General features: G+C 35.8%; 1 protein-coding gene across 3 annotated transcripts in view; it reads right to left on the reverse strand.

The window, feature by feature from the left end:
- Positions 1–479: 479 nt before the first annotated feature.
- Positions 480–16,127, reverse strand: part of SLC44A5 (solute carrier family 44 member 5) — a 322,073-nt gene continuing 306,425 nt past the window's right edge. For all 3 annotated transcript variants that reach the window (XM_012787740.3, XM_012787716.3, XM_075999403.1), the window contains 8 exons: positions 15,398–15,660; positions 14,786–14,880; positions 12,696–12,799; positions 11,605–11,678; positions 10,911–10,981; positions 10,690–10,778; positions 9,358–9,442; positions 480–2,155 (listed from right to left, as the gene is read on the reverse strand). In XM_012787740.3, the coding sequence (XP_012643194.2) occupies positions 2,049–2,155; positions 9,358–9,442; positions 10,690–10,778; positions 10,911–10,981; positions 11,605–11,678; positions 12,696–12,799; positions 14,786–14,880; positions 15,398–15,660 (888 nt within the window). In that variant the 3' untranslated portion in view covers positions 480–2,048. The remainder of the gene's footprint in view (positions 2,156–9,357; positions 9,443–10,689; positions 10,779–10,910; positions 10,982–11,604; positions 11,679–12,695; positions 12,800–14,785; positions 14,881–15,397; positions 15,661–16,127) is intronic.

The following is a 16,127-nucleotide window of genomic DNA, read 5'->3' on the forward strand; positions in this document are numbered from 1 at the left end:
CCTAAGAAAAAAATTAGCCTAAGATAAAACAGTGAAAGGTACGATTGATCTTGCTGTAGAAAACTACTGTCATTTGGTGTTTACATTTTTTAGGTTATCTAAATTATTCTGGCCTTGAAAATCATGATTTTTTTTTTCTTATGAATTTTGACAAAGCAAATGAGGTACTAAGCAAACCTTCAGCAAATTAAAACAAAGACAAACTAACTTATTTAGGCCATTGTTTGGGTTTTTTAAAAATCCATCTCTTATCCATTTAGCTTTGACTTATGAAGTTTTTATAAATTATCAGTTTCAGTTATTTCATTTGGCAATGTGCAACTAGAGAAAAAATGGAAGTTTTAAAAGATAAATCTAGATGTTTAAAAAAACCCTAGATATTTGGTACAGAGAAAATATTGTCGTAGTATGGTAGGTTTTAAAAACGCAAGCTTTTCTCATTTTTTTGCTTTAAGAAATAAAAAGTCAGACAGTTCTTTCTTATCTAAATCTTTATTAAAAGAAAAAACAGATTTTAAACAATGGATAACAATAAATTTCATTAAATATTAAACATTTCAATTATCAAAGGTATTTAGACAATATTTTCCTAATATTTCTGCACAGCAGAAGCATACTGATTATAGAGCTCAGACTGTCATGTGCTCATATGGGTTTATTTTTGGCATAAAAGTATCTAAAGTCACATTTAAACAAATGTGATAATAGATTAACTGATAGTAACTTCTTATTGATCGATTCTCAAAACATTAACAAATTATCATTACGTGATTGACATTCCATTAGGGTGAATACTTTTATGGACTCTTTCTGTAACACTGAGTAACAAATTGAATTAATTTCCTTAAAAGTTAATAGTACTAGTAAAATTATTTAAAACTGATTTAGAAATTGTTTTTATTTATTAGCACAATAAAATTAAATTATAAGTAAACTGATTAATATCAGAAGTTGAAAAATGAAATGATATTATAGAACAGGCTTTAGTGAAAACAAATGGTCATGTAAAATGGAGCTATTAAGTACATGACATCTGTGAGCATCCTTTTGAGGGCATGAAGATTCCCTTTGTAAGTCCTAGAAGTTTCCCTTTCCAACCTATGTAAAACACTGAGAAATGCAGTATTATACTTATTGTATTTTCAAAGGTCTACTATAGAAAAGATTATATTTTGAAAGTTCTCTTTTAGTAAAAAATCAAAGAAACCCTACAAGTGTCCTTTCAGGATTTTTTTTTTCTTGCGTATAGTACACATTCATGAATGTCCACTAGGCGCAAGGGAAATTGTTTAGCTGCACAATGTACTCTATAATAACAAGGATATCAAACATACTGAAATGACAAATGGTTTCCAACCAGTGAGTAAGAGGAAAACAAATGCAAGACTTGTTTTAATTACTAAACATCGCAGGTTTTACTTTTTTTTAAACAGTGTTTGTAAACTTGCCCACAAAAGCTGGGTAGTATTAGACAGCCAGTAAGGCACTTTGTCAGAGGACGAAGTAGTAAAGGCTGCATGATTGGCAATTCGTCTAATAGGAAACATTCTATATTTAAAGAGAGCAAACTCTGGAACGGGGAGGTCCTTTCACTGATTTACTGTCAAATAGGATTGGCAAAAAGCTTTAAACTTTTTAATCTCACTTTGTTTGCTAATTTTCCCTGCAGAAGAAGTCTTTTTGTTGTAATTTAAAAAATATATTAGGAGCTATCAATTTAAATAATGTATCATTTTTCAATCCAATATTTAAAAGAATATTAACATATACGGTAGTATTTTCAAAACATCCAAGACACTCTATTTAAAAATGAATTACAAAACAAAAGTCTTAGTATAAAAATGTTTCATGTTATTAACAATTCCCTTGGGACTTCTGATGGCTTCACATATTACAGTATAAGCTTTGGTATAAAACATGCAAATACAAGCCAACAAGGTCATGAATACAGTGTTGCTAAACACAAAGCACTTCTGAAAGGAGCGTTGCACAGACACAGCAGATGGGGAAAGAGTAACACATCGCTGTAGGATGACCAGTTTGCTCTTCTACCTTTTCTTAGTTCGTGAATAGTTATCCTGGAAAATCTTCAGCAGAGACGGACTCACGTAATAGGGTCTTGTAGTAGAACCATCGTTTCTTTCTAAATCGTCCACTAGGAGGAAGAATGGCACAGAATAAATATTAAAGCAAAACTGTAGGAGAAGTAACATCGCCATCTGCTGCTTACTTGCTTTACAGCAGTTCAAAATGTTAGTTATTTTTTCTAAACAGCATAGTTTGGCATCAACATTATTGTAAACATAGTTATGAGAAAACACTCAGCCCTTGTTATTATGTCAGTAAGGTATTATATTATTCTGTGTAACATATAAGATTCTGATCATATTGCATGTCCCTTAGTTGCGTGATTGAGGAAATAAGTTTTACCTTCTTTTTCTTAATTTACTTTCTAAATTACCGTATTTATTCAAAATGGATTTTATTTTACCATCAACAATTTAGATAGTACAGCCTTGAAAAATAAGAGTTGTAAAATTTTATAGTATTTCAAATGCATGAACTGCAAGTTTTGAGGAATATTGTCCTGGTTTGCCACAGCTATTAGTTGAATTGCTTTGTAAGAAAATGGTTTCTACATTTCTTCTAAAAAACAACACTCAGTTTTGCTCTATGTATTTCAATTACACAAAAAAGTAATAAATGGAGAATATTTTTCTTACTAGAAATACCATAATATAAATAGGCAATTAGTTTCTTACATGTTGATTTATATTTTATTCAAGTGCTTGTCCAACTTTTATGTGCATCAGAATGAAATAGAGAACTTTATAATAATTCACATGGTGGCCCACATCCAAACACAATATATCAGAATCTCTTGGCTGGGGGTGCCACGGGTATCTATAACAAATTCTCAGGTAAAGGTTACTATTCTACTAGTTCTTTGTTGTGGCCCCTGTATTATTGAATTAAATAATAATAATAATCCAGAAAGAGAAGTTATCATTCTTTCCTGCTTTATGCTTCAAGAGAATGATAAGGAATTAAGTTCTTTGCCAAGATATGAAGCCAAGTGATACTTCTGACTATAATAATCTCAAGAAAGTAAGCTGAGAACAAGTTGGTGGTCATTATAAGGACCAATATATTGAAAAGCTTTTCCATTCATTGGCTTCTTGCTATTAATATGCCATGGAGTTAGTCTAAATCTAGGTTTCTACACTTCAGGATAATTAAATAAACTAGTATTTATATTAATTTATAACATGATAATACATTTCTGACTTTTCTTGGATGTATGGATCATATTCAGATGAACACATTAGACCAACATGTTCCTTTCTGTTAATACCTAAATAATCCTTATACACAAGCTTAGTGTAAAAGCCAAAAGGATCGAAATTGATTCAGTGCTCCTTTTGGGTTGCTTTTTTACACTGTTAGCCATATGATATGCATTTGCACACAGGGTGGACAGGCAAGGTCTATGAGTGTCTGATTCATGCTTTGCTCTGCCATGCAAGACTTGGGCATGGCTGCCAGAAACCTCAGGCCAGCAGAGGTGGAGTGTGGTGACAACTTTCTTCCTAAGCCCTGGAGGGAGAGATTTCCTAACCCAAAGTTTGCCCCTTGTAAAGGTACCAGATGAGGTACCTAATTAATGGAGGGTCAATGGTATATTTGGCATATGCCAATGGTATATTTCCTCAATTTCCCTAAAATTTGAAGGGTCATACTTTTCTTTTTCTTCACTGAAACTTGAGCTAAAATTAAACCTTTTGTAGAACAAAGCCACACAGTCTCTTTAAGGTAGAAATACAAGTATGCCCATGAAAAGATATAATCACTCTTCTGAAACAAATTCACACTGATCTTCTATACGGTAGAAATAGGAAATTTAGGTTAGAGACAAAAGGCATGAGTTTGTGGCAATTTCAGTTTTGCTCAGAATATTTTCATGGCGGCCAGAGGTTCCTATTATTGGAAATGACATTCCCGAATTCAGATTCAACTTCAATGTAAATATAATTTTACTTAAACAGAATGTACTATAAAGGTTCCATGGTCATTTTTACTCAGTAATGCTCTCTGTAGAACCTATGTAACATTAACATCTATATGTCTGTTATGGACTTGACTCACTTACTGAAATATACTTCCTAGAGAACCATTAACACAAGCTTAATCACAGTTTAGAGGGTTGTCCACCATCTTGAACAGTATAAATATAACCATAGCACCATATTTACAAATTTAGTACCATATGCTGGTTAACTATAAATCAATATTTTTATGGCTAATTGATTACACATTTATAGTGTTTTCAAAAATTGCCTGAATATCCTTTACAAATATACACTTATAAAAAAGAAAGGCTATCAAAGTGCTGCAATACAAGCAGCATGCTGAGTTATAAAAGTTATTAAAACACTTTTGGCTATAGATTTTTAAAAATGTTTAACATTAACACTTTGCTCTTCAGCTGGGACCACAGTCTAAAAGTTGATAGAAACTGCTGTCATCAAATGCCTGACACCTCAGATGGTACCAGCTGCTGACATTTTAGACATAAGCACAGAAATTTCACATTACTGAAAAGCAACAACTTCAAATTACAATTGACCCAATTTACAAAACTTCTACTTAAAAGTGAGTGACACTGTTTGGTGCTTTTCTACTCTGTTTCCGGGGAACTAGTTGCTTCTTGATCAGAATTCTGTGCAGGTTAGGGGTTATGAAGTAGGGTTTTTCTGTAGATCCATCATTTCTTTCCAGATCTTCACCTGTATATGCAGCAGCCAAAGCAGGCAAAAGCAGCAAGCAGCAGCAGAACAATTATACACATTTTTATCAATTGGAGAGTCGACAGGGAAAAATCAGAGAAATCGGTGTTAGAAAGTCATATATAACACAAAGCAGTGCAGTTAAGTTGCTGATGATGGACAAGGCAAGAAGCCTGAACCTCTGCCAGGAGTTACTGAAACTTCCTAAATCACTCACACTCCCAAAGAAGTTTATTCTGATAGTTTAAATGGTTACAGGGCTCACTATCTGGGTAAAGGGCACACTTACACCTTTGACTCAAACTGTACGAAAGCAAATTATGTCATCAAAATGTGTGTACGCCCGTAATATTCTGAAATTTAAAAAATTAGTTATTATTGTTTAAAAAAAGGTTAATAAGATCTTCCATATCCTTCTAAAAGTATTATCTTTAAATAGTGTGACTGTTCATTTCAGAAAGATATAAATTGCTGTATCCTTGGGGATGAAGCTGAATAAAGAGTATATTGAAAAAAAAAAGAGTATATTGATCCTGTGGAATAATAATTGAATTTCACAGTTTCAATTCACTTTTAGTGGTAGTCCACATCCTACTATTACAGATGCAGAATGTGAAGCCCAGGGATAAAAAAATGACTCTGCTCAAGTCAGAAGCTCTGAGACAATAATCACAATGAGCCTCTCAACACCTAGTCCAGTTTCCATCCTACTCATTAATAACTATAAAGCATCCTGTCCTAAATCCTTGTAGTCTGCTTCAGATTATATTTGAAAATTAGTATCAGAATATCAGTGTTTTCTGACTTCTGTAATATATGGATTTACCTTCCTGCTTTGCTTGGGCTGATATTAAAATGATGGTGTGTCCAGTGAGCACCCACCCGCTGGGCGGCTCGGGGGAGGCACCAGAATTATGCTGAGAAGCGAGAAGTTTACGTGGAATTAAGTTTCCTGCAGGTACATACAATTCATGGAAGATAGTATCTATTCTCTCTGGGGAATAGTTGGATCATTGCTGTAGTAGATTTTTACATTAGACCTTGCAGTTGCCTTCCTCAAATATAAAATGAAAAGCTAAGGACAGAACACGATAGATACTGAACATTTTGTTCTTTTGTCCTTAACCACTTCGGTACGAGGGACGACTATAGGTGACAGCCACAGATGGAGGCGCACAGCGACTTTGGCCGACACCCGTGATACTAAGGCACACTGCCAGGCCCAACTTTAGCAGACAGCCGGGATATGACTTTTCTAAATTTTTCATTTATCAAAATAAAATTGTGAACATTTAAAAATAACGTAATGAAAACATATATGTATATGTTACCTATTCTGATTTATATTACAAGTAAAGCTGCCTGTAAAGTAAAACAAGCTTTCAGTGCTTTAAAGCTTCCTCATCACACAAGAGCAAAACGGGTTCAGCGTCAATGCACAGCACAAACATCCTGCGGACTGTGAGTGCCGGCTGTGGGCAAGGTTTCCCGGCCAGTGAGCGCCAGACCGAAGTGGTTAATCCTATTTCTACACAGTAGTCTCCCTTTATCTGTAGTTTCGATTTCTGCAGTTTCACTTTCCATGGTTGCAGTAACCCGAAGCTAAACATGGTCCAAAAATATGAAATAAAAAAATTCCAGAAAAAAAACCAATTCATCAGTTTTAAATTGTGCACCGTTCTGAGTACATGATGAAATCTCTTGCCTTCCTCAACATCCCACCCAGGCCACGGATCATCCCTTTGTTCAGTATCTCCACGCTATCTATGCTACCTGCCCATTAGTCATTTAGTAGCCATTTCAGATAGACTATTTTGGGATTGCGTGTGTTCAAGTAACCCCTATTTTACTTAATAACGGCCCCCAAGCACAAGCGTGGTGATGCTGGCAATTCGGATATGCCAGAGAAAAGCCCTACAGTGTTTCCTTTAAGTCAAAAGGTGAAAGTTCTCAAGTCATTAAGGAAAAAAAAGTCTGTATGCTGTGTTCTACAGTAGGAACAAATCTATTATCTGTGAAATTGTGAAGAAAAAAATTTGTGCTAGTTTTGCTGTCATACCTCAGACTGCAAAAGTTAAGACCACAGTGCATGACAAGTGCTCAGGCATTAAATTTGTGTGTGGAAGACATGAACAGAAATGTGTTCTGGTTGATGGCAATGGGGTTTGGTACTACGGGAGGTTTCAGGCATCACCTAGGGGTCTTGGAACATAGGCCCCACAGATAAGGGTGGCCTATTATATCATATCATATATCTGTCTCACTATTACCCTTGAGCTACTGCTGGGAAGCCTGGTCTGGATCACATTAATATCATCTATAACTATTATTTTTCCCATCCTGGGGAAAATCTTAAAAAGGTGCTATGTTTCTATAAAGGAAGTGTTTACTAATGGTTGGCATTTTAATAAACACCAGTTTTCTGGCAACCAAGATAATAGGTATAAAGAGATATATAAAAAAAAATTAAAAGTATAGTTTCATATAATCAGAATTTGGCTTGGGGTATCACTTAAGAACAATATTTTCCAAAGTATGATGTTGCCCATAGTAATAGCTGGGGAAGGAAGAAAGATAAAACATGGTTTCCCTTATTGTTTGTTGTGGAGGACAAGAGTCTCTGAAAGGAAACTATTCATGTCAACACACAATGTATTGAATAATGCTGATATTATATCCAGCTTTCAGGGAGTTGGCAATTGATTAATAAATGTGGAAAACCTTTCTTACTGCTCAAATTGAAAATCCATTGCCAAATTTAAAATCTACACAATTAGCCAAAGCTTCCAAAGCCCAGAAATAAGTAGGTCCTAGACATTTCCTGAGACAAACTTTGAGAAATATTTTCAGTTACATGAGTGGGGAAGATCACAGAGGGATCTCCAAGTATCGCCCCTATGATTAGCATGTGGGATGAGAGAAGACATCTTAACATTCCAGAGCTCTGTGCCCACTACGTCTTTGTACTATGTTACTCCCAGGCTGGCTCTTCCACCCCATACCTGAACTGGAGAGTTTGCTCATGTGATATTTTGTAGATGGATTTTCTTAACAAATCACCAAGTTGCTGGGAATAAACATTCTAGTTCCATTTACAGCCAGCGGAAGAGCTAACTAGGACAGAAAGTTCTCCTGATTTTTTTGTCTAGTTATTGAAAATTGATTTTAACATGTTCAGAAAGAAAATAATAAGATCAGACTATTTTCTAGGAACTTTTTCTTTGAATATATCTCCCTATAGTTTCTTATCTCCTTTCCTGACCCCAGTGTAAGGTTGAAAATAAAAAATAAACTGTTAGCTTGCTCAGCAGATTGCTCAGTAATTCCCTGTGAGAGAATAAGGGTTGTTTTTGTTTGTTTGTTTCTCTTAAGAGTGATGTGCCAAAGAAATAATCTCCCAGGCTGTATAGTTGTACAGATAACAAGTCATGTTCTTTGATCTGCTGGCTGTACCTTCTCCAGGTTTGCCAAAGAGGTGACATTGAAGGTGAGGGCCAAATTAAGCTCCCGAGGAGCACTAGGTTCTCCAGGACTTTTGGGATGAGGCACGTCCATTCTGTGTATGTGAGCTGCATATGCCTCATGGTGCATGGTGTACACGTCAGTGATGAAAGCTCTAAAGATGTACTTTAGGTCTGTGTATCTAAATTGGTCCAGCCACTTCCTAGACATGCTCTTCTCTGAATCCTATCCATCTGTCATCATGTTATATAGTGTAAATTGGCCCTATGTGTCTTTGAAACCATTGCCATCTTGGCTTTATGGGAATCTATAAATGCTGTACTCAAAGAATTCCCAAAACCCAGGTCCTAAGGTTCAGTTACATTCTCAGTTCTGTTAACAAAGCACAACAGAAGCCAATGATTATTATACATTTAAAAGCATGCTTTTAAATTCATTTTAATAGTTGACACTTTCGTGCTTTGCAAACTCCATTCTCTCAGCTGTTAAGGGTTTCTGTTTTTTTTTTTTTTTGTAATGTTGCATTTTGCCCCAAGCTTTTGTGAAGTATAATTTTTTTCTTCAGCTTTATTATGTGTAATTGACAAGTAAAAATTATATATATTTACAGTGTACAATGTTTTGATATATGCATACATTGTGAAATGATTACCAAAATCAAGCTAATTAACATACTCATCACCTCACATAGTTATCTTTTTGCGTGTGTGGTAAGAATACCTAAGATGCACTCTCTTCACAAATGTCAAGTAAATAATATAATATTAACTATAGTCACGATGCAATGCATCAGATTTCCATAGTTTATTCAGCCTGTGTAATTGGCAGTCTCATGGTCATCACCTTTCTCCTCTCTCTTTTTATGAATTTGACATTTTTAGATTCCACATGTAAGTGAGATCATGAAGTATTTGTCTCCATGTCTGGCTTATTTCTCAACTGTTAAGGTTTAAAGAGCATCTTCTAAGCAATATGTCCTTCTACATAAACACTATTTTGCAGTTATAGCTGGGTAACAGCAAATTCACAAGCCAGCTAAGGACGCCAGTCTTCACCTTCTCATCTTTCAGTTATCCACGGAAGAGGGAAACACACACTGACTACTTACAGAAGCAGAGGAAAATTGTTTCAACACACATTGCATAGACGCTGAAGAACCCATGGGCAATCAGGTAAGACCCCAAAGTGACAGTCTGCAAACGGTTAAAGAAGAGAACCGTGTCATTTACGTTGTTCAGAAGAACAATAATGCAGCTGTCATGAAAGTCACCATGAGAAAGTTCTGAAATACTCTGTGTTAGAAAAGATTTCAATATAGAGAACAAAAATTTCAATGATAATTTTTTGTGTGTTTTGTGCTGAGATTTAAACAAAATGTATTAAATTACCTGGCCACTTTCTTACCGCCAGCCCCAGTGCCTATCAAAAATATCCCCGTTTTAGGATCCTGCACACATAGGCAGTAAAGCATTGGGAGTTAAGAGCACATATTGCCAGAGTTTGAATTACAGCTCAGGCACTCAATAAGTGAATTAACTTCTCTGTGCTGCCTATATAAAATTGGCATGGGGGAGAGGAGATGTGAGTAATAACAGCATTTATGAGATCTGGATTCGGTGAGTTAATATACTGTACTGGATACCACAGGGCTCCTTCCCCAGCTGTTGGGAATGTAGGCTGCTAAAGACTCAGCTGCTTCCCTCACTAAGAATTGCCCTCCCTGCAGGGAACTGCCTCACCCAAGGTTACAGCCCCATCTTGGGGTCAGCTCATAAGCCAACAGCTGCCTGATGCAGCCTCCAAAGGCTCAGCCCCTTTGCCAGAACTTTCCGTAATTCTGAGGCCTCTGCTGTAACTGCAGCATGGGTCAGCTTCTCCTGCCGCTCTGTCCTGCCCGCCTCACTTCCTTACAAATGTAACCCAGGAGAGACCTTCCTGACAAACCTTCTGCATGCAACCCTTTGTCTGGTTGTTTCCAAGGAACCCCAGTCTCTAAAGTGGAATGGGGGTTGCTATCATTATCATTTCTCCTATTCCTTTTTGTTTTGCTATCTCTGATAAATCATAGAGTCAACAATATCCATCTGCTATGGAGTGAATTGTGTCCCCCCAAAATTTGTAAGTTGAAGCCTTAATCCCCAATGTGATTTGAAGATGGGGCCTTTGGGAGGTAATTAGGGCCTAAGGGTGAGATAAGTGCCCTTATAGGAAGAGACATGGGAGAGATGATCTCTCTCTTTCTCCACCACGCAAGGATATAGGAAAGTGTCCCGCTGTACACCAGGAAGAGGGCCCTCATCAGGAACCAAAGCAGCTGGCACCTTGACCTTGGAACTCTCAGCCTTCAGAACCACTAGGAATAAATTTCTGTTGTTTAAGCTTCTCAGTCTACAGTATCTTTGTTAGAGCAACCCAAACTGCCTTAGACATAAGCTCTTACCAGCAAAGGTACCCAGTAGTAATTTAAAGATGTTGGTCCCACTTCAATCATTGGCATTTTCCGTGTGAAGAACAGGAAGGCCAGAATACCTACATTGCAAAGGCAGAACATGTATATTACACATTTGCAAAGGAATATAGCTTTTTTGAGTAAAGCAGTTTTTACAAGCATCTTTTGAACTTTTTATTATTATTATTATTATTATTATCATTATTACTTACCCATACTCCCAGATATTAGAATTTTCCCCAGGAATAATACAAAGTATGTAACTTCATCTGTAACTGCAACTCTGAGTATCAGAAAAAAAAGAAAGTATAATCTTGTGTTTAAAATATACTTGTTACTTGAAATTTATGGCAGTCAATATTCATGACTTCATCCTGATGTGTTTCTGCTGAAATTTTATTTGGCAATTGTTTCACAAAAATTGAAGGTAAAATCCAGGGATGAAGTTCTGACTTATTTTTAGTGAAGTAAACAGAAGATCACATTGCAGGCCTTTGAGTGCCCTGCAATGGTTTGTGTCAGCCTCTCTCTCTCTAATTGGAGGCCTAAAGACACCCTGAGGATGCTACATTTGTTCTCTGATTTTGTTCACTCAGCCTCCATCAATTTTTTGGGGAGGAAATGGCCAGGGAGAAGATGATAATGTAGTTCATCTGGGGAATTTCTGAGCAGAAGGGATAATAAAAATGAATAAATGCCAGTGGTTATCAAGACATAGGTGGATGATGAAAGCAAAAATTCTAAGCTATGAAAAGAAATTAATGGTGTGAGAGAGAAGATTTAAATCTATCATATTAAAAGATAATATTCATGTCTAATAGTATTATCAACACTTGTAACATGTGATGAATGTAATGCTACAGGTTCACCAAATTATTCATTGCAGTGTTCAACCTGATTACTCACTTTAAAATGTTTCTCATCAGCAAATTGAAAGCATCTCTTGCTGACCTGCAGAAGTTTCTGCCATATATTGCAATCTGAGGAAGACAATTGATATTATTCTGGAGTCAGTAACATACCCTGACAAGACCAAAGGGAAATCCAGTGACAGGAAAATAACCAACTCAATTCCTGTTATTCATACAGCTATCACCATTCCTCCTTCCAACATTTGGGTTTGTGGGAGGCCTGGGAACTGTGTGTCTTCAACATTGTACAACTCTCAGGGTCATTGACACGAAGGTGTGTTTCAGATGCCATGTACCCTTAAATTTTGGGGGAATGAGACAGCCACAAACAGAGGCAGGTCTTGTTCTCAAATCTCACGTAGTGACTTCTATCTTTGAAATGTTTTGGCTGGAGTTTGTTGCTGAATGGGTTAAATATTGTAGTCTCTACATTAAAAATTATTGTTAAGGAAACTCAATGCTTTTCCCTACATTTGACTGACTGATAAAAAAGCTCAACACAATACTCTCACTGGAGGTAAATTAATGACTATTTGAATTGCTTTTCACACCCTGTGTCACTGTGATAATAAGCAGGTGTTATAAGGTTGTTCTTCAGCTTCTAAATTTTACAAGAGTTATATTTCTGGATCCTTTATTTGAAAAAATTTATTAAGAAGTCTCCATATTCCCACAGGGAATACATAAATATTTAGTCGAGCAATGCCAATGCCCACATGTTTCAACACAAAAGTTATAAAATGATCAGTCCCTTCTTAAAATTATGTAAATCCGAATTAGAAAGACATTTTCTTCTCAGAGGGGAACACAGAGTAAGCAAGAGTTCCTCCACTAAACTATGTCAAAGACACAAAACCATTTTCAATGTAACACACTTTAAATTTTTCAATGTCAATATTTTCCCTTTCAAAAAAGATATTGAGGGTAACAATGGAGTATAGTTCAGACACTATCACAACCAGGGAAGCATAGCCCTAAATCATGAATTGGCACTACATGAGGTAAAAGTGCTTTAGAAAAGTGCTTTATATGTGGCATTTGGGTTTGCAAAGAAAGAGCTTAGTATATAAAAAATAATCTACTTACCATAATATAGGCATTTCTGTTTAAAAACTTTACTACTTTTTCTAAACACCAGAAACAGCATTTCAGGCAGCATTGTAGCAATTTAGAAAACTTGTTTTGAGCATCTATGAAAAAGAGGGATGTAAATCTATTAATAATTGCAACTGAACCCTATGAATCAAAATAAATAACAAAATACTTAAAATGGGCTTTAAAATTTTTATTGTGGTAAAATGTGCATAATATAAAATTTGCCATTTTAACCATTTTTAATTGTACAATTCAATGGTATGGACTACATTTACAATGTTGTGCAACCATCACCACTATCTATTTCCAGAATTTTTGTCATTCCAAATAGAAATTCTATACCCATTCAACAGTAACTCCTCATTCCCCATTCCCCTGCATCCTAGTAACCTCTATTATACTTCTGTCTTGTATGAATTTGCCTCTTCTAGGTACCTCATATAAGAGTAATCACATAATATTTATCTTTGTATCTTGCTTATTTAACTTAGCATATTTCAACATTCATCATTTCATCCCTTTCTAAGGCTGAATAATATTCCATTTTATGAATATACATTTATTTATCCATTATCTGTTGGTGAAAATTTGGGTTGTTTCCACCTCTTGGCTATTGTGAATAATGCTTCTGGGAACATTGGTGTGCAAGTATCTGTGTTCCTGCTTTCATTCTTTTAAATATATATCTAGAAGTGAAATTTCTGGTTCATACAGAGAAATTCCATTTTTAACTTTTTAAGGAATGGCCATACTGTTTCCCACAGTGATTACATTATTTTACCTTTCTACCAGCAAGACACAAGAGATCCAGATTTTCAGCACCCTCATTATCACTTGTTATTTTCTGTTTTTTTTTTTTTTTAATAATAATCATTCTAATGGGTATGAAGTGGTATTTTCTTTGTGGTTTTGATTTGCATTTCTGTAATGACTAGTGACATTGAGCATCTTTTCATGTCCTTATTGGCCATTTGTATGTCTTATTTGTAGAAATGTTCATTAAACTTCTTTGCCCATTTTTGAACTGGGGTGCCTACTTGTTTGCTGTTGAGTTGTATACACTCTGGATATTAATCCCTTAATGGTATGTGATTTGCAAATATTTTCTTCCATTATGTGCACTGTCTTTTCACTCTCTTGATAGTGTCCTTTTCTTTTGAAGCACACATGTTTTTAATTTTGATGGAGTTCAATTTATTTTTTATTTTGTTACCTATGTTTTTGGTGTGATATCCAAGAAATCATCATCCAATCCAATATCATGAAGATTTCTTCCTATGTTTCCTCTATGAGTTTTATAGTCTTAGCTCTTATGTTTAGGTATTTGATCTATTTTGGCTTAATTTTTATATGTGGTATAAGGTAAGAATCCAACTTTACTCTTTTGCATGTGAATATCCAGTTTTCCCAGCACCATTAGTAGAAAAGACTGACCTTTCCCATCAAATGGTATTATATGTGAGGTTTTATTTCTGGGATCTCATTCTTTTCCAGGTCTGTATGTCCTTCCTTATGCCCATACCACACTGTTTTGATTGCTGTAGCTTTGTGATAAATTTCAAAATCAGGAAGTATGAGTCCTCCAACTTTGCTGTTTTTCTCAAGACTGTTTTGGCTATTAATAAAAAACTCTTGTAAGGTGACTCTTAAGCAGAATTTATGTGTTTGTAAAATATATATGCATTATGTATGAAGACTTAAGCCAATGGCATCTACATTTATATTTTAAGCTTAACCTGACCTGAGTTCTCAACTTAGAACTGCCTACCTGACATCTCCAGCATGCTTCTCAATAATAACATGTCAAAATAGAATTCTTAACCTCCTTTTTGCAATTTGTTTTTCCTGGCTTCCACATCTTATAAATGGGATAATGTACATTTTCTCTCTTTTCTTCTCTACCATCATCCACTCCCTCAGCAAGTTCTGTTGGAGTTTCCTTCAGAACATATCCAAACCTGCCTCTTTCCATCCTTACTGCCCTAGTCTAAGTTGCAGTCATCATGTCTCCCCCCACGCCCTGCCCCAGTCTATTCTCTTCACAGGGGTCGGGAAGTCTGAGATAAATTTTTTAATCTTACTTTTAAGACGTTTGTCCACGTACTGCAGAACCATTTTAAGCATTTGAATTGATGCAAGAATTAAAGATCCAAATGCTAGAGATCCTGTGTGATATCTGGGCAAAAATAAAATGAGAAAAAAGTTAAAGTATCTTTACCATTAACTAAAAGGATGCTAGTTGAACAATTTTCAAGGTAAAAGGGATCTGAAGAAGGATTAATGGGAAAGAGCTTTTTGTACACTTTTATTCAGATTGATAAAGGTATCATAGAGGATTTTAAACCATATACATCTGTATTGCTTATCAGCAACATGAAGGATACCAACAGCCTGTCGTCATATAATAGGATGTTTGAGCTGATCACTGGAAATAATAGGGCCTAGTTAATCCTCGATCTTTAATTTGGTGGCCACCTCTACTTCTTCCCCTCACCTATGGCATTTAGAAGTATACTGGCCTGGGTAGGGATTGTAAAAACTGTGGCTACAAAACCAGGTAGAACCAGTGGGCATCCATGAATCTTGGATCATGCCTTCAGCCTCATTGGTATCTTGACACTTGAATTAACTATCCAAGACTGAGTTACAAGGACACTAAATATAACTGAGATCAGGTTTAACACAGAGCTTACCGTGTGGCTCGTCCAAATGAAGTCAAAAGTGGATGGGGTGGGATGTCATCAGGTTTCTTTGCGGCCCAGTAATAAGCAGCGAAAGCACCAGCAAGGGTACATTGACCCAGTGCAATGACAAAGTTTATAAGCCAGAGAAAGACAAATAGATTGTATACATGGAAGGCGGGGATGTATTGATGGTACAAGGTCTTTCCACCATAGAAAGCAAAGTTACACAGAGCTCCAGGGCAAGCTTTGGCAATTTCAGATGTATTAAAAATCTGTACTCAGAAAGAAAAAAAAAAAAAAAACCAGAAGAATATAATATTAAATATCATTGCAAGATAACACCTCCCTGCCTTTTCTTCTTTTTTAGCCCACCAATTGCATGTCCTGTTTTTTCTGCATTAGCTTTTGCTGTACATTTTCTATCACATCACTTTATATAATTCTTTAATGAGTTCTGGAAAGTATCCTATTTTCCATCATTGCATATCACTCTGCACCCACTAAAATTTCACATTTTTTAGTGTTGTTGTTGACCATACCTACTTCTTGGGTATATGGTAAGATAAGCAAGCTCAGGAAATAATTATAGTACCTTCTCTCCATTCTGCCCATTGTTTTCAATGCTCTCCTGACCCACCCTCCCCTATGGCAAACAGTGATTCCCATCAGTGCTGCAATTTCTGCTTCAGGACAATTCCAAAAAAAACAGCAAGAGGAAATGCAGAAATGCAGAATTCTA

The sequence above is a fragment of the Microcebus murinus genome, chromosome 2 (assembly GCF_040939455.1).
Source record: "Microcebus murinus isolate Inina chromosome 2, M.murinus_Inina_mat1.0, whole genome shotgun sequence".
Classification (NCBI taxonomy): domain Eukaryota; kingdom Metazoa; phylum Chordata; class Mammalia; order Primates; family Cheirogaleidae; genus Microcebus; species Microcebus murinus.